The sequence below is a fragment of the Cebus imitator genome, unplaced genomic scaffold (genome assembly GCF_001604975.1).
Source record: "Cebus imitator isolate Cc_AM_T3 unplaced genomic scaffold, Cebus_imitator-1.0 Scaffold669, whole genome shotgun sequence".
In the NCBI taxonomy this organism is placed as follows: domain Eukaryota; kingdom Metazoa; phylum Chordata; class Mammalia; order Primates; family Cebidae; genus Cebus; species Cebus imitator.
In genome coordinates, this window is record NW_016107984.1 from 457,067 (window position 1) to 475,852 (window position 18,786).

General features: G+C 37.7%; 1 protein-coding gene across 1 annotated transcript in view; it reads right to left on the bottom strand.

Annotated features, from left to right (window-relative positions):
- The window catches only part of LOC108295949 (cyclin-Y-like protein 2), a 44,907-nt gene that overhangs the window by 11,328 nt on the left and 14,793 nt on the right, over window positions 1–18,786 (bottom strand). The window contains exons 2-8 of the mRNA XM_037734824.1: window positions 18,240–18,299; window positions 16,477–16,511; window positions 10,121–10,221; window positions 6,130–6,165; window positions 2,943–2,994; window positions 2,038–2,157; window positions 961–1,125 (exon numbers count right to left, since the gene is read on the bottom strand). Of these exons, the coding sequence (XP_037590752.1) occupies window positions 1,003–1,125; window positions 2,038–2,157; window positions 2,943–2,994; window positions 6,130–6,165; window positions 10,121–10,221; window positions 16,477–16,511; window positions 18,240–18,297 (525 nt within the window). The 5' untranslated portion in view covers window positions 18,298–18,299 and the 3' untranslated portion in view covers window positions 961–1,002. The remainder of the gene's footprint in view (window positions 1–960; window positions 1,126–2,037; window positions 2,158–2,942; window positions 2,995–6,129; window positions 6,166–10,120; window positions 10,222–16,476; window positions 16,512–18,239; window positions 18,300–18,786) is intronic.

An 18,786-nucleotide genomic window follows, 5' to 3' on the forward strand; every position in this document is an offset into this window, starting at 1 on the left:
AGGTGTTCCTTCAGATTTTCCTAAGTGTCATCTACAAAGCCATTCTTGCTGTCTAGTGGACACTGCGTGAGCCTCTGCTGGAAATGCCTCCCTGGCTCACCCTGACAATCAGCTCCAAAGACCTTCCCTTTACAGCAGTCATCAGGCCAGACTGGAAGAAAGACCCATGAGGCTCCTGTTTCAGGGGCATGTTGGTGCCATCTGTGAGCAACCCCATGACTCAGCAAGATTTCTTGCACTCTCCTAGGTAACTCGGGACCCTCCCAAGTGCTGCTGTGGTTGCATGAGAACCCCAGGAACCTCCTGAGTGTGGTGAGCATTAGGTGATGCCCCAGCAATGTTTCTCAGACTGCCTGAGGGGAACACTGGAACTTCTAACTCATCAGCCCAGTGATGCAACACTCCTAATGGGGAGAGGACAGGGGCACAGGGAACTGAGGCTATTCTGTATCTCAAGGTTTCTATAAGACAGATCTTCAGATAAAAGCAGGGGGAACACCAGCAAAAGCAAACACACAATGTATAAGTCAGGGTGAAGCTATACTTCACAATGCAGAGACCCAAGACCTGTCAATGACCAAACAATTATTTCAAAGGCCAGACATAGGCTCCTTACAAAGAGACTGGAACTTGCAGATAGCTTGTAAAAAGCCATAAGGATATTTACTGTACTATTATGTTCTGGTAGTACACTGGTAAGATATTTGCCAGAAACATTCACTAGAAATATACTTTTCCATTTATGAGATTATTTACAACAGCAATTTACCAAGACCTACCAATGAACAGTGAAAAATATGAATGGTTGTTCTAAAGCTGGGGAGAAAGAGCATGTGGTATTTATGTCCATTCTTATTATCTGCACAATGTAACCTTTAAAAATATTTCTTAAAGTGTTTAAGTTTATGGGAGCAAATATTCAAAAATGGTTAGAAAGTTCACAAAAACCTTCAAACTCACATATCATCAACTGTAATGTTCTCAAAGAGCTTGCAGTAGTGCTCATGGCACACAGCCACATTGTGCCCAACCCTGACGGCAAGAAGAGTGGCTCCGAAGACAATCCTTTTCCAGTTGGTTGGACAAATGTTGATATCGGCATAACTTATGTCTTTCGATGTATACCTGCAAAACAGAGGACTGGCCTTTGACTTAGCTGGGTTGAAGTGCTGTGATAAGAACTTTTGTGAAAAACCAGAATACTTCTGGTTTTGACCAGAAAGTAAGTGCCTTTTATTCTTATGTTCTACAAAGGCTTTGCTTGACCAGGCCAAGCAAGGGACCATATCACAATCATAGATCAAATATTTCTGCTACCTACTCTGCCCAGCAGGGGTAGATTAGGCACATCCAAGGAACAATGAATTGAAGGCAGCAGCTCTCAATCACAACATGCATCAGAATTGCCTGGGGATACTGCCTGGGCCTCAGCTTAGACATAGGCATCTTATTCCTGCCCATCAACCAGATGGTTTTGTTACTACTCCCCATTCCAAGCCCTCCACATGCCTTGGATGTGTGTGCACTGTGCACTGTGTGCATGTGTGCACTGAAGTGTGGGGGGAGAAATCAGAAATCCCTCCTGCTGCCTTTAATAGCAATTGTTCTGTGATGAGAAAAGCAATGGCAACATTTTAAGCCATGATGATGATGACAACTCCAATGCGTATATTTGCTTTCTTAAGTTTCTCTTAAAGTTCTGAGATAATTTCAGAAACCTATCTTTATTTAAAAACAGGACCAGGCCACCCTGTTTACAAGATCAATTTCTTTTGTTTCCTTTCTTTTTTTTTTTTTTTTTTCTCTCTGTTATCCAGGCTGGAATACAGTGGCTTGATCTCTGGTCACGGCAAACCCTGCCTCCTGAGTTGAAGCAATTCTCCTACCTCAGCCTCCTGAGTAGCTGGGACTACAGGGGCATGTCAGCAAGCCTGGCTAATTTTTGTATTTTTAGTAGAGACAGGGTTTAACCATGTTGGCCAGTCTGCTCTACAAGACCAATTTCTAACGACGCTTTATAAACAGAAAATAGCTCACCAAACTTCTGATTGCCAAGTCAGCTGTTAGCCTTTTGGCTTTAAATAGAGTACGAAGAAATGTGAAAATCAATTTGTGTCCAGGATCATACTTAAAGTATTCCTCCAGAAGCCATTCTTGCTGAAAGAAGAAAAAATGCAATATAAGTATCCACTGAAGAAAAAACCTAAAGTGCTCTTAAGACAGCAGTGTTCACATTTGTGCCCACCGTAGTGAGATGTCTTTTAGATTTTACAATATGAACAGTGGAATCTTAAAATACCATAATGATTTAATACTCATCAACATTCACTTAAAAATAATATGAGCTTAACCTCAGAAAATTATTGTTCTTTTTTACTCTTTCCCCCACATAATTCCATCCAAATGTAAGTTACTTTTAGGCTTTAATGTCTTACTAACCATATGTCACTCTTCTCGGCAATAAACTGAGAAAACACAGTTTCCTTTAACCATGAGGCTCTAAGCCTACGGTGTTAAATACAATAATTACTAGCCACATGTGGCTATTACGTATCCGAGGAAGCACATTTTTAAATTTTTACACCATGTAAGTTGATTTAAACTTAAATTATTCTTAACTCTCTTCATAAAAATCATGCTTCTGTGTGAAAAGTACTTCATATACTCATATTGCTTGTTGCAATATGAGTTTATGTAATTGTCTTTTGTCTTTTTAAAAGATACATTTTCTGTTATTTGGATATTATATTTACTAATACTAGCTCATTTACTGGAGAGCTACAGATCAGTTCTTATTCCAGCACATTCTTTTTACAGCACTTAAGATGACTAAATGCAACACAAAATGGGGAAGAGGATTTAAAGAAAGATGACTTTGAGTTCAGCATGAAACAAATGCCAGTCTATGATGCAAATACAACTTCAGTAAAAGTGCCACTTACTGTAAATGGGTGTAACCGTTCATCAAAGATGCCCAAAGTTCTATCGGCATCTCTATAAAATAAGAATGTGCATTACTTCAAAAACTGTTAAATATCTTAGTAAACTATCTGTTTAGTAAATAATGCCTCCTATGTGCTCTGGTGCTTACTTCAGCAAAGCAAACAGTTTTTTACAAATTCTTCACCTGGATCCTGGCCTGCAGAGGGTTTCCCGACCTCTTCTTCCTCAGCACATGTCCTGTGCTATGAATTCTTTTTTACGATAACCAGACAGAACTGTCTGTAAGTATTGACCCTTAACAAGCAATGACAACAAACCAAACATATTTTCACTCTTCTAACCACACACTGAAACACAAGAACATTTTACGAAGCAGTAGTGGTGGGCAATAAAGTCTTTAGAACTTTAATAAATCAAAAAGTGATTCAGATTTTCTAACGTTCTTTCTCTTTAGTTCTCTGTAGCATAGTCTCATGATGTATTTATTTTCTGTTGTTTCAATTAAAAACTCATCTGCCTTATTTTAAAAGAGGTCAATCTTTGACAAACTTTAAACTTCATAAAACTAATGCATTGTGCTTGTGTAATAAACCAGTGATTCTCCAAATGTGCTCTGTGGACCTCTGGGGATCCCCAAGACCCTTTTCCAGAAGGCCTAAGAGGTCACCTCCCTTTCCCTTTCCCTTCCCTTCCCCTCCCTTCCCTTCTTTGTTTTCCTTTCTTTTTTTTTTCCTTCCTTCCTTCTTTTTTTTTTTTGAAACAGGGTTTCACTCTTGTTGCCCAGGCTGGAGTGCAATGGTGCAATCTTGGCTCACTGAAACCTCCACCTCCCAGGTTCAAGAGATTCTCCTGCCTCAGCCCCCCAAGTAGCCGGGATTACAGGCATCCACCACCATGCCCAGCTAATTTCTGTATTTTTAGTAGAAATGGGGTTTCACCATGTTAACCAGGCTGGTCTTGAACTCCTGACCTCAGGTGATGCACCTGCCTGACCTCCTAAATTGTTGGGATTACAGGCCTGACCCACCGTGCCCACCCGACACTGTTCTGATAATCATACTAATTCAACCTGAGAAAGCTGATAAAAAAACTTTTTTAATTAGGAAAGTAATACAAAGACACTGCTTTTTCATAGACACTTGCCATGACTGTATAGAAGCAAAAGTGGGTAAAACTGCTGGTTTCTCAGCCTAAATCAAGGCAGTGGTACCAATTACACTAGTAGTCATTCTATCCTTTATTGTCCATTACAGTTCAAAAAGATAGGCTGAAGTACTTAAGAATGTCTTTGATGAAGCAGTAAAAAATGGTGTTACTAAATCTTGACATGTCGCTTTAATATTCTGAATCAGTGGAAAGTTAACAAGAAGTGCTTCTGCTGACTGTAGTACCGTTGTGTTTAAAAAAAAAAAAAAAAAAGAATTCGTGATTTAATTGTGAGCTGAACAATCACTTTTTTCACAGGACATCATTTTTATGTAAAAATACAACTGGGCCAGTGCAGCGGCTCATGCCTGTAAAATCACAGCACTTTGGGAGGCTAAAGCAGGCAGATCCCTTGAGCTCCTTCAGGAGTTCAAGACCAGCCTGGGCAACATGGCGAAACTCTCTCTACCAAAAATACACAAAAATTAGCCAGGTGTGGTGCCACATGTCTGTGGTTCCAGCTACACAGGAGCCTGAGGTGAGAGGACTGCTTGAGCTGAAATTGTGCCTGTGCACTGCAGCCAAGTGACAGAGTGAGACTTGGTCTAAAAAAAAAAAGGGCAACTATCATTCTCAAAAATAAATGATATGAGGTTGTCCCTTCAAGGAAAATAAGTATTTGTTCCCAATGATAAAATTTAAGCTTTCCTGAGGACTCTGAAAAACTCGTTCTTTCTACTATAGCTTGACAGCTTTTCAATACTTAAAGATATTTTAAAATAAGATTGGCAGTTAAACTAAAAGTGATTTTTGACAAAATAAAACATAAACCAACATATTCCAAATAACTAATGCATAATTATAAATGCGAGTATGAGGGAAAAGATCAATTTACCGTGCAAGAAAGACGAGTGAGTACTGATGGAATAAATTTAGTAATATGTAAAATGCCACTGTAACTAATTTAAGAAAGTAGCACTTGTGAAGTTTTGACTTAGCATTAATGAATACCCACAACTGTCTCAGAGCTTTAAAAATACACCTTTTACCAACTACATATTTGCATGTTAGGTCATGTTATTGCCTCATGCTTTTTTTTATTTTTAATTTGAGACAGTCTCACTCTGTCGCCCAGGCTGGGGTGCAATGGCACGATCTCCACTCACTGCAACCTCTGCCTCCTGGGTTCAAGCAATTCTCTTGCCTCAGCCTCCCTAGCAGTTGGGACTACAGGAATGCACCACCACACCCACCTATTTTTTTGTATTTTTAGTAGAGACATGTTTTCCCATGGTGGTCAGGCTGGCTCAACCTCCTGTCCTCAACTGATCCGCCTGCCTCGGCCTCCAAAAGTGCTGGGATTACAGGCATATGCCACCATGCCTAGCCATCTTAAAGTAAATTCTTTAAAGCAAATGGCAAAGAAAGAGCTAGAGAACTCAGCTTTCTTCTACTAAGCTCCACATTAGAGATTTTCAATAATAGAAATACCTGACATACTTTTTACTCAACTTTCTGCTGAAAAAAGTTTTTTCTTTTTTTTATTTCCAGTTTCCTGATACATGAGAAAAAAGTTATTTTTTCATTAAAAAATTTATGTTAACAATATTGTTCTCAAAGAATACTTTCTGTTAGCAAAACTTAGGTCATGGGTTACTACTGACATCTAGTTGGTACAGGCCATTAATGCTGCTAAGCTTTCTGCAATGCACAGGACAAAGCATTATCTAGTTTATGATATCAACAGTGGTAAGGCTGTGAAAACTCAGCTAAAAAGAGATTTGGAAAAAAAAAATCTCAATTTTATAGTTCTACAACAGTAAATATCAATATAATCAATATAAACACATACTCTTTGAGATTCCCAGTCATTTAAGATTTAAGAGAGTCTTAAGGTCCAAAGAAAACACAAATAATTTGCCTTGATATTTTCGTAGGCACAATACAGCTTATGATGTCTAGACCTGTGACCTAACACTGAGCTTGACAGCTTGCAAAGTAGTTAGCTACAATAACAAGACAGGTTTTTAAAAAGCTCACCTTTGCTTGATATGATAATATATCTCCAAGGCCACACTGCGGAAGGAAAAACATTCATAAAAATAGATGTTATCACTGGTTAGGCCTGAAGACATTTTTTAAAAAGGGTGCAGAGGAAACTCTCCCAGTGGCCCTGAAATTAAAATCTTCTGGTTCAGAACAGTACCACAAGGGCACTTTCTTGTTTTCATTTCTTGGATTTCAGCAAAAACATGAAAACCAAAATGCAAGGCGATATGCTGTTAGAAGATGTGTTTCTGTTGATTATTATAATATATAAATAATATTTCCCTGTTATATGCTCTTCTACCCACAAGACCTTTCGTCCCATGCAATTTATTTTATGTATGTATTTATTTTTTGACTCAGAGTCTCACTCTGGTGCCCAGACTGGAGTGCAGTGGCGTGATCTTGGCTCACCACAACCTCCACCTCCAGGGTTCAAGCAATTCTCATGCCTCAGCCTCCCAAGTAGCTGAGACTACAGGTTTCCACCACTATGCCCGGATAATTTTTATATTTTTAGCAGGGACAGGGTTTCATCATGATGGTCAGGTTGGTCTCAAACTCCTGACCTCAATTGATCACCCTGCCTCAGCTTCCCAAATTGCTGGGATTACAGGCGTGAGCCGCCACACCCAGCCTCATGCAATTTATTTTATTTATTTTTTTTTATTTATTTTTTTTTTTGAGACGGAGTTTCACTCTTGTTACCCAGGCTGGAGTGCAATGGCACGATCTCGGCTCACCGCAACCTCCGCCTCCTGGGCTCAGGCAATTCTCCTGCCTCAGCCTCCTGAGTAGCTGGGATTACAGGCAAGCGCCACCATGCCCAGCTAATGTTTTGTATTTTTAGTAGAGACGGGGTTTCACCGTGTTGACCAGGATGGTCTCGATCTCTTGACCTCGTGATCCACCCGCCTCGGCCTCCCAAAGTGCTGGGATTACAGGTTTGAGCCACCGCGCCCGGCTAATGCAATTTATATCTATGTGTACATATGCTTAAATTTCAGCCACAAAGTAGTGGTTTCTTTTTTAAGATGTTAGGCCCTGCATTTTAGTTTAGTTCCTTATCTCCTACCTACCCATTTTTTATTATGATTTCCCTAAAAATGTATCACATAATGAAAGTGCTTTCTAACAAATAAAAGTTATTTGAAATCTCTGTTGCATAATTATTAGAAAATATATTAGTAAACATAAGCTCACACAGTATCAATGATAGGTACAGTGATCCTAAAATAAGCAGTGCTAACAAGGCTGTGTAACATGACACAGTGTAATATGAATGGCAGGTACCTTCAATTAGTTTAACTGAAATATTTATGAACAGATACAGCTCTTCAGATATATGTAACTGTATTTCTAAGTTACCCACAGATGCTGTGTATCACAAAACAAGAGCATCTCTTAGATAAGTTATGTGCTTCCATTTGCCCTCAGCATATAGAATGCGGCTCAAAATAACTGAGGGAAGGCAAATCTCAATTTATTAATAGGTCTATATAATATTAGCACTTTTCAAAATGCCTGCAACATTAGCATTTAAGCATTTAAAACTACTTCCAGTAGTTTTCATCTCTGAAATAACTTTTTTTTTTTAGAGACGGAGTCTTGAACCTTCATCCAGGCTGGAGTGCAACGGCGGAATCTCAGCTCACTGCAACCTCTGACTCCTGGGTTCACGAGATTCTCCTGACTCAGCCTCCTGAGTAGCTGAAATTACAGGCATTTGTCACCATGCCCAGCTAATTTTTTGTATTTTTAGTAGAGACAGGGTTTCACTATGTTGGCCAGACTGGTCTCGAACTCCTGACTTCATGATCCACCCACCTTGGCCTCCCAAAATGCTGGGATTACAGGTGTGAGACACCACACCCGGCCTTGAAATAATTTTATAATCACAGAATTTGAAGGTATATGCTGGAAAGGACCAATGACCATACATGACATTTAATCCAACACTCATTTCACAGATCAGGGAAACAAATCTTAAAAAACTGACTTGCCCAAGGTCCCACCAAATAGGAGCAGTTTCTCATCCTAAACTCAAATTAGGCAGTGGCTCTCAAATTTTGCTGCACATTAAAATCACCTGAGAAGCTTCAATAATTGCCTCATTTTAAAAATAAGACATTTTGATTTAATTAGCATTGGATATAACTTTGGACATCGAGGGTTGTTGTTAAAAGTTTCCCAGGTGATTTCAATGCACAGGAAAATTTGGAATGATTGAGTTGGGGTGAAAATCAGAATCTTATGGCATGCTTTTCTTTACATGAAGATGCCTCACATCGATCCCTATTTTCCTAAAAGCTTCTCAGTGCCTAGGGATGGAGGAAAAGTGGAGATGGGAAGATGCATGTGTTTGCAGACATGTATTTTGTAGAAAAACTTTGTAAAAGTGATCCCTAGTGAGTTCCATCTATCCCACTGATAACAGTGCACTACTAACTCATGATATTTTCCAAAATCTTTTCTTGAAGCCAATTTGCCCTATTAATTTGCTCAATAAACCTCTATTTCACCAATTGTAAATATTTTTTTAAAAAATTTAACTTGCTGATGGCAAGTTAAAACTTACTTTGCTTTTGAAAGTAGACTTCTAAAAATTAGAATAATGAGGAAAAAAGCATGAAATTTATTTGAGCAAGATTAACCTTAAAAGCTGCTTTTGAATGGTATGCTAACACATCAAAATCTTTTGAATTCGAAAGAAAGCAGGGACTCCAGTCGAAGTAGTTTGTTCGTTTGTTTGTTTTCCTGCTCGAAGATTTAAGAGACAGCCAGGTGATGTGGTGATCCCAGCACTTTGGAAGGCCGAGGTGGGTGGGTCACCTGAGGTCAGGAGTTCGAGACCAGCCTGACCAACATGGAGAGACCCCATCTCTACTAAAAAAAAAAAAATACAAAATCAGCCAGGCATGGTGGTGCATGCCTATAATCTCAGTTACTCAGGAGGCTGAGGCAGGAGAAACGCTTGAACATGGGAGATTGTGGTGAGCTGAGGTAGCGCCATTGCACTCCAGCCTAGGCAACAAGAGCAAAACTCCATCTGAAAAACAAATAAATAAAAAGATTGAATAGACTTGGCTGACTACAGACATTTAGTGACTACTCAATAGGTCCCAAAGCTCAGAGCCTGAGACAGACTTCGAGCCCAGTTTTTGCTGAAACACAATTTCATCTCAACTATTGTTATAAGGGAGAGAGGAAAGTGGCATTATTACAAGTGTAAACTTCCAATTTTTAATTAAAGTAAAAGTTACCGACAATCAAATTAGCTAAAAAGGCTAGCGCATTCTAAACAAAATTGTTTATAAGCTAAGTAGTTATGTTTCTAGAATTAAAAGTAAAATTAAAAATAAAGACATTAATACTCTAAATTAGCACTTTCCAAACTATGTTCTAAAAATCAACACTCATGACCCAAGGAGATGATAATAATGTACACTGGACAGCCCCTGTGGTGGTGGTGTTGGTGGTTGTTCCTTTTCAAATAAACTTCATTTCAGGGTGCTCTCAAAGTGCATCTTTGTGGCCCATGAGGTGCTCATGCACAATGGGAGAAATTCAAATGTTGATATACTGTGGTGCCAGAAGAGAAAAAGCTGTTCCTTCCTCCAAGACTAATGTCCAAAGTAGTACATGTTGATTTAGGCCTACAACTCATTAAACAAACTAATTCTTCGCACACAAAAAAAAATTCAATAAAGGGAACCTATCCTTCTCACTGCACTCAACATTGTCTTAAGGTACAAAGGCATCAAATAAATAGCTACACTTTTTCTGAAATTGCTTATTTGCTAACTGATTTTCCTTCCACCACGATGTCTAAGATTAAAAGAGAAATTGATGTTTAATATTTAGAATCTGGATATCAATATATAGTTGACTCCAATTTCTTAAAAGTGATTGAAGAGGACAACCAAATGGCTGAAATAACTTTAGAATAAACGAGTCTGTCCCTTGGCAGTACAGGTGTACTCACGAGTTTAGTGTCATTGTAAGATGAGGGTGGCTGGCTGTGCTGTCATCAATGAATATGGTGGAGCATGAACTATATAATTGAGGTAAATGCTCAGTAGAAACCTGAAGAGGAAGGGAAGTATATGGTAAACTTATCAAAGTGTATTTTTTTCTCAGTTAAAATGTCAAATGACAAAGCCCTAAGATATTCCTTACACTCCATGAACTGCCTGAGTGTGGTATCATGTGCACTCTACAGAAAACCCGTTGGAGGCTCTTAACTTCCAGAGATGATGTTTGAGATATGGGTTATAAAATGCTGCTCTTAATATGGTACCTGTCATCAAACCTAACAAGGATTTTATGAATAAGATTTCACTGTTTTTTCAACAGTGACATAAAGCAGCTGAGAATTTCTATTTATTTACTATGATAAAATGTAACATATTAAATCATACTGGTACAGGAGCATTTCATTGCAATGAATACAAAACTAATGCATTTACTAAGTTACTAGTCCTAACTGTATTATTGCAGGTGATATTGTGACAAAATAGGTGTTTCAGATTCAGAGGCTCTATGTGCCAGGGCTGCTGGGCCACCAAGTGAGGAAGCCATAGGTTTCTCTAGTCCTGTTTTCTTATGTGGAGGATATAAAAAAGTATTACTTAAATATTCTCTCACACCCTGAAAACAGATGACAACTTAAAAAATTTAACTTTTCCTTCATGTTTAAATGAGACTGCCATGACATGACTCAAATGAGACTCCCAGAGAACACTTACCATTCATTTCAAAACTTGATTAATTTCATTCTGTAAATCATCTGACCTGCACCTAGGCATTTTCCTGCTATACCCCTGCTCTCTGCCTACTGCCTTTCTCTTTCCTTGTTTCAGCAAACTTGACTCCATCTACCCTCTTGGATCGATCTCTTTGACAGCAGCCACACCAAAAACGGTTTCTTTGCCCACTAATTAGTCAAATTCACCACTGATTACAAGATACTAAAATTTTTTTATTTGCATAGGTTTTAGAGGGACAGGTGGTATTTGGTTATAAAAGTAAGTTCTTCAGTGATGATTTGTGAGACTTTGGTGTACCCATCACCTGAGCAAGGAAATACTTGCAGAGTATTCCCCTCATGAGAAAGTATGCCTCTCCGTAAGAGTAAGGGAGGGCTCTTACTCTTCCTATCTCTAGCTGCTGAGCACAGAATTCTGAATAAATCAAAAACTTCGACAAGTGTTTGACAAATTCATTCAGTCTTACTACATTTAATTACACCAAAAACACTACTAACAGTTTACTGTTCATAGGTATTATTTAAGGCAATCACAAAAAGAAACAAATCATCTAACTTCAGTCAGCATAAATCAGAGGGTGAAATTTTATGATCTTTAACAAGAAATAGAAGGGGTTACATAGAAGTTTAATAACAAAAACTAGAAAATAATTACACCTGTAATTTAGTAAGTCAAACCAAAGGCTTACTATCAAAGGTCCAGGACCCATTGGATGCCAATGCCCAGCCACTGACTTCTTCCACTATACCTGCTGCCTCTCATTTTAACCCATGAAAAATACTAAAGTTGTTTTCCTTGTAAAGGTCTATCACCTCCTTGGTTAGGTCCTTTCCTAAGTATTTTATTTTACTTTTGCAGCTATTATAAAAGGGGCTGTGTTCTTGGTCTGATTCTCAGCGTGGCTGCTGTTAGGGTATAACAGAGCTACTGATTTGTGTACATTAATTTCATCTCCTGAAACTTTGTTAAATTCATGTATCAGTTCTAGGAGCTTTTTGGAGGAGTCTTTAGGGTTTTCTAGGAATACAATCATATCATCAACAAACAGCAACAGTTTGAATTCCTATTTACTGATGTGGATGCCCTTTATTTCCTTCTCTTGTGTGATTGCTCTGTCTTCCAGTATTAAGGTCTTCCAGTATTAAGCTGAACAGAAGTGGTGAGAGTGGGGCATCTTTGTCTTCTTCCAGTTCTCAAGGGGAATGCATTCAACTCTTTCCCATTCAGTATTATGTTGGCTGTGGGTTTCTCATAGACAGCTTTTATTACATTGAGCTATAATCCTTGTATGCCAATTTTGCTGAGAGTTTTAATCATAAAAGGAGGCTAGATTTTGTCAAATGCTTTTTCTGCATCTATTGAGACAATCACGTGGTTTTTGTTTTGAATTCTGTTTATGTGGTGTATCACATTTATTGACCTGTGTGTGTTAAATCATCCCTGTATCCCTTGTATAGAACCAATTTCATCATGGTGGATTATCTTTTTCACATGCTGGTGGGAACTACAAACATTGCTGAATGAAATAATGGACACAAACAAATGGAAAGACATACAATACCCATGAATGGATACAATGAATATTGTGAAAATGGCCATACTGCCAAAAGCAATCTACAAATTCAATGAAATTCCCATCAAAATACCACCATCCTTCTTCACAGAACTAGAAAAAACAATCCTAAACTCATATGGGACCAAACAAGACCCCACATAGCCAAAACAAAACTATGCAAAAACAACAAATCTTGAGGCATCACCTAACCTGATTTCAAACTATACTAGAACGCCATAGTCACCAAAACAGCATGGAACTGGTATAAAAACAGGCACATACACCAATGAAACAGAATAGAGAACCCAGAAATTAAGCCAAATACCTATAGCCAACTGATCTTCAACAAAGCCAACTAAAACATTAAGTGAAAAAAGTAAACCTTAGTCAACCAATGGTGCTGGGATAATTGGCAAGCCACGTGCAGGAGAATGAAACTGGATCCTCAACTCTCACCTTACAGAAAAATCAACTCAAGATGGATCACGGACATAAATCTATGACCTAAAACCACAGAAATTCTAGATGATAACATTGGAAAAGCCCTTCTTGACCCTGGCTTAGGCAAAGACTTCATCACCAAGAACTCAAAAGCAAATGCAACAAAAACAAACAAGTGAGACTTAACTAAAGAGCTTCTGCACAGGAAAAGGAACAATCAGCAGAGTAAACAGACAACCCACAGAGTGGGAGAAAGTCTTCACAGTCTACACATCTGACAAAGAGCTATTATCCAGAATCTACAAGGAACTCCAGCAAATTACAATTTACAAATTACAATTACAAAATATGGAACCAGCCCAAATGCCGATCAATCAACACGTGAATAAAGAAACTGTGATATACATATACATATATATGATGGAATACCACTCGGCCATAATATTGAATACATTCATGGCATTCCATTCCCAGCAACCTGGATGAAATTGGAGACTGTTATTCTAAGTGAAGTCACTCAGGAATGAAAAACATTGCATGTTCTCATTCATATGTGGGAGCTAAGCAATGACGATGCAAAGGCATAAGAATGATACAGTGGACTTTGGAGACTCGGGGGAAAGTATGGGAAAAGGGTAAGGGATAAAAGACTACAAATCAGGTTCAGTGGATGCTGCTCAGATGATGGGTGCACCAAAATCTCACAAATCATCACTAAAGAGCTTACTCAGGTAACCAAATACCACCTGTTCCTCCAAAAAGAAATGAAAAATAAATAAAGTACAGCATTCTTCTCAGCAAACATAAAAAAAATAAAATAAAAGCCAAAGGTTATATTTTTCTCTCTGCTTTTTGGCAGAACAAATTTCAGGTATGTTTTCAAACAATTAGTAACTCTTTTCCTTTTTCTGAGATAGGGTCTCACTTTGTTGCCCAGGCTGGAGGGCAGTGGTGCAATGATAGTTAACTGCAGCCTCAAACTCCTGAGCTCAAGCAATCCTCTGCCTCAGCCACCTCAGTAGGTAAAACTAAAAGCATATGCCACCATGCTTGACTAATTTCTTAGTTCACCTTTTTGAGGAGATGAGGCCTTGCTATGCTGACCAAGCTAAAAATAAGCAAATCTTAATTAACTTAAATATTTCTAACACAGTGAGCATTCACGAAAACAGCTCCATCTATGTTGTCAAGTAATGGGATAATATGACAGTGTATAAAGTTTGAATGAAAATATTAAACAAGGCCTTAGAAGAAAACTGTAATATGCTTATTATAGATACATCACTAAAGAGCTGTCTTGGTAAATATCATTAATGATATTGAAATTAAACTTTGATTTACACTTAAATATAGGTCTTAAATAAATAAGAAAAACAGAAAAAGAAAGTGACTGGAACAGAAGTGAGCAGTTTCTCTTGCAGAGCTAAAGGCAGGCTGTGAATTTCACGGCAAATAGCACTTTGAAAAGTAGGGTAAAATGTAAAAAGTAGGGCAAAAGCCATCAAGGTCAGTTGAAAATCTGTGATTAGAGCCCCAAGTCCACCTGTCCTCCCATCTGATAAGAAACTTAGATGTGTGTTCCCTGAATATACCAAACCTGAGAATTTCTGGCTCATGGCTACCATGGCCTAAACCTGAGATATAAACAAAACTGTATACCAAAAATGGAACTCCAACTTTCTTCCCTAACTCTGCTTTTGGAAAGCAAGTAGCCATGCTTTTACTTTCCAGGCAGAAACTTGGGAGATCCTTCTCAAGAAACTGAACTGTCTCGAATAAAGGTCCCCAGATAATACACTGAGGTCCCCCAAATGAAAAGCTAGTTTGGCTTCCAAAACCTCACACTGGTGCCATCAGTTAACACAAGTCATACTTTCAAATCAAGTAAGCCAGGGACCACCACACATTGTAGAAAAGCCTCCAACAAGAGAGATTGAAATAACAAAAAAAAGTTTCACAGGACCAGTCAAAATCAGGAACAAAACTTTAAAATAAAATCTTAAAACACCCTAAAAAATATAAAAATTCAATAGACATAGTAGAGGATAAACTCACAGAATATCCCAGAAGTAGAATAAAAAGACAAACTGAAAAAAACAGAAGGGGAAAAATTTTAAACCAATGCAGATATACTTGTCTAAGCAGTCTAGTGTCTGAGTAACAAGACTGTCCGAAAAAAAGTAACAGAGAAAATAAAAACATTCTCAGAGAGAGACAGTCTGCAGACTTAGTAGCCTCAATAAAATGAAAAGATCCCCACCAAGATATTATTATGAAATTTCAGAATCTCAGAGACAGTAAAGCTCCTAAACAGCTTCCACAGATACATAAAACCCAGTTATAAATAATGTATCACGTGATGGCAATAGATTCAAGAACAACACTATAATGAGAACACAATTGCAGAATATCTTCAGAACCGTAAAATTTAGATTCAATCTAGAAGTTTATTCTCTATCAAGAAGGATTTTAAGACTGGCCAGATCTCTAAACATCTCTGTCCAGGAAAACGTGCTCAAGTACAACTAGAAAGGATAACAGGACAGAAGGAAACACAGAATCTAGGACTCAGGCGATCCCACACAAGGCAGCAGTTATGTGAGATTAAAAAGACTTTAAAGAGATAGCACAGAAAAGCAGACATTGAGCATGTCTAGGGAAAGCCGCTCTATCTTGAACTAGAATGACAAAAGGCCAAAGAAAGTTGCCCACCCGTACCAAAAATAAAAGAGGAACAGATATGTTTTAGCAGATGGGAAATATCTTTGAAAGGCATGTGATAAATGCTACAACACTTGGGCGGGAAAACAGCTGGTAGAAAACAGGCCAATGAATATAGTCAGAAAATTAGCTTCATGCTAAAAAATCATGGATGTGAGATGTAAATTATATGTAAAATATAATTTAATAATAATTATTAAAATAATTTTTTAACAAAGTGACAGACCACCCCGAGGCTACTTACTGCTGGATAAACCAGCATAGACTAGGAAAAAAGAGATGATCCAGAAGAAGTGCAGAAGTGCTCAAATTTCAGAACTATTTCAGAGAACAAACGAAGGAACATGTAATGCAGAGACACAGTGAAAACACCATATGATTTAGCAGTGAATAATACTTGGATAGTGACAATCATGTCAATGTTACTGATTTAATTCAAAAGTGTGCTACGATTGAAAGAAACAGAGGGAGAAAAATAAGGTCATGGTGTAGCAGGGAAGGTATGCTTTCACCTGCTGTGGCAGAAAACCAATACACAGTGATGACAATTAACTTAGCTCTTCTATTTTTGTTATTTCATGAAAAATAAGATTAAATATTTAAAGCAGATCTTTATACCACAACAAGACTATTGAAATTTAACTTAAATGTCAGAAACCCTTAAAAGGTGGGCACACTAAGCTGAAGACTTTTCTGGACAAATTTGATATGTAGGAAAGTAGAAGAGATTTAGAAAATACACAAAAAGAGGTCCATGCTGTCACCACTGGGTCCCAATTATAATTTAAAGGACTCAAGAGAGAGATACTTTTACATCAAACTATCAATTTCTCACCTTCATTAGTGTTTACTTACATGGTTTGCATAGCTGCTTTGTCTTTTTTCGTGCACTAAGAATGAAAAAATAAACCGGTCACTTCTGACACAAATAATATAAAGTAAAAGTAGTTGTTAACATCTTACTGACTACTCCTATATAAAATGAGATAAAATTCCATTTCAAAAAATTATTTGCAACAATTTATAATTTAAACTGTCTGGCATGATAAATCTCATAAAGTAAAACCTAAAAACTTAGATTTACTTTTTGACCTAGTTTACTTTTTATCTTTGTTATATATGAATGAAACAATACTCATGTACAAAAGAAAAGGGCAAAAAAATTAGGCCAGATGAAAAATTTAGCTAACAAAAAAGTTTACCTGTTGCATATATGAGCCATGATCCATTAGGATTCTCCCATTTTGCATTTACCTATAGCTTAATTACCAGAATCTAACAGCTAACAGCTCTAAGAACTACTTCCTGGCCTGGCACCTATCTCTAGATGCACCAGACTCCTGCTAAGCATATCCAACCACACTTACTGGTCATCTACTAACATGGAATAGCTTTTCTTTTTTCCGCTTCCATGCTCTCTAGGTGTGAGAAGCCCAGGGCTCTGAACGGAACTGGGAAATACAATTCTTATTTGGTTTGGACATGTTTCCCTCTCCAAATCTCATGTTAAAATGTGACCCTTTATCTTGGAGACAGGGCCTAGTGAGAGGTGTTTGGGTAATGATGGTGGATTCCTTATGAATGGCTTGGTGCCATCCCTAGAGTAAGAGTAAGAAGCAAATTCTCATCCTGGTAGTTTCAAAGACTGTGAAACCTTCCCCCTACCCTCCTCTCCTCCCTCTCTCACAGTGTGGAACTACCTGCTTCCCCTTTGTCTTCCATCATGATTGTAAGCTTGCGGAGGCCCTCACTGGAAGCAAATGCTGAAGCCATGCTTATACAGCCTGAACATCTATGAGCCAATTAAACCTCTTTTTCTTATAAATTACCCAGCCTTAGGTAAATCTTTATAGTAATGCAAAAATGAACAAAAATTCTAGCCAGAAATAACCAACTCAAGAGAGGTGAAGTCTACTCAAACTACAAAAACAAAAGTTACAAACTGCCATATTTGACAGTGCTGCATTACAGTAAATAACATTCACATATGATTATAGATCCTCACTTGTATTCTTGCTGCTTAAATCAACTGGAAAACCTGGCTGTGTATGGCTTTTTAGCAAACAAACCAGGATTTCACATAACATTAAGGAAAATAAGCAGGAATAGAACGTGTTTAAATTTACATCACATCAAATGAAAAGGTTAATAACTTAAAAGTTTCGAATAACATAAACATGGATTTGATAAACACATGTGGTCAGAGGACTGTGTCAGAGGAGGCTAAAATCATAGATTCAATCCCTGACAATGAACAACTATGTTTTATTATTTATTTAAATGAAAACCAAGCTGAAGCCTAAGTTCTATCATTCATCTTTAAAATGTACTCTTTGGAGCACAGGAAAAGGGACAAAGAATTATACATAAAGATAAATCTAAGACTCCTCCATCACACAACAACTTATGTTGATAAAAAGATGGCAAAATATTTAAACAAAAAGTTTACATATTTCATTAACATAGTAACAACTAAAGGAAAGTACACCACATGTTAAAATAACAACTGAATATGAAAAATTTAAACCAATATGAGTTTTTCTAAATACTTTCTATAATACATCTGATCAAACAAGAGTTTTCACTCTTTCTTGGCAGAAAAAACAACATTGTCTCACCATCTGTTTGAGATTTCCTTGCTTCTGGATGGTTAGAAGGGTCGGACTCCAAAGCCATATCTATAGAGGGAGAAACGAAAAAAGATGTGATCACTTATAACAGTTTATCAACTCATTTCTTGGACTGCTGTATTTAGGCCATTTAACTACCTCTATCTTTATTCTTATCTATTGAAATGACTGTATAGACATAAGATGGAGCCAGACAAGATGGCGTATGCCTGTCGTCCCAGCTACTCAGGAGGCTGAGACAAGAAAATCCCTTGAATCCAGGTCAGGAATTTGAGGCCAGCATGAGTAACACAGTGAGACCCTCCTTTATTTAACAAGAAAAAATGAAGGGGTAACTGTTCCCTTTGAGTTGTGTAAAATCAACTTTGCATAAAATAAATCAAGATGGCGGTATGTTTTAAAAGACAGGTCTATTTTATAAGCAAAATAAAAGACACACATTCTGAAGTTTTAAAAATTTTTAAAAAGTCAATTCAACATATATGTCACTTCCATGTCATTCTGAAGACACAGAACCTTAGTTCTGTTGAGTAGC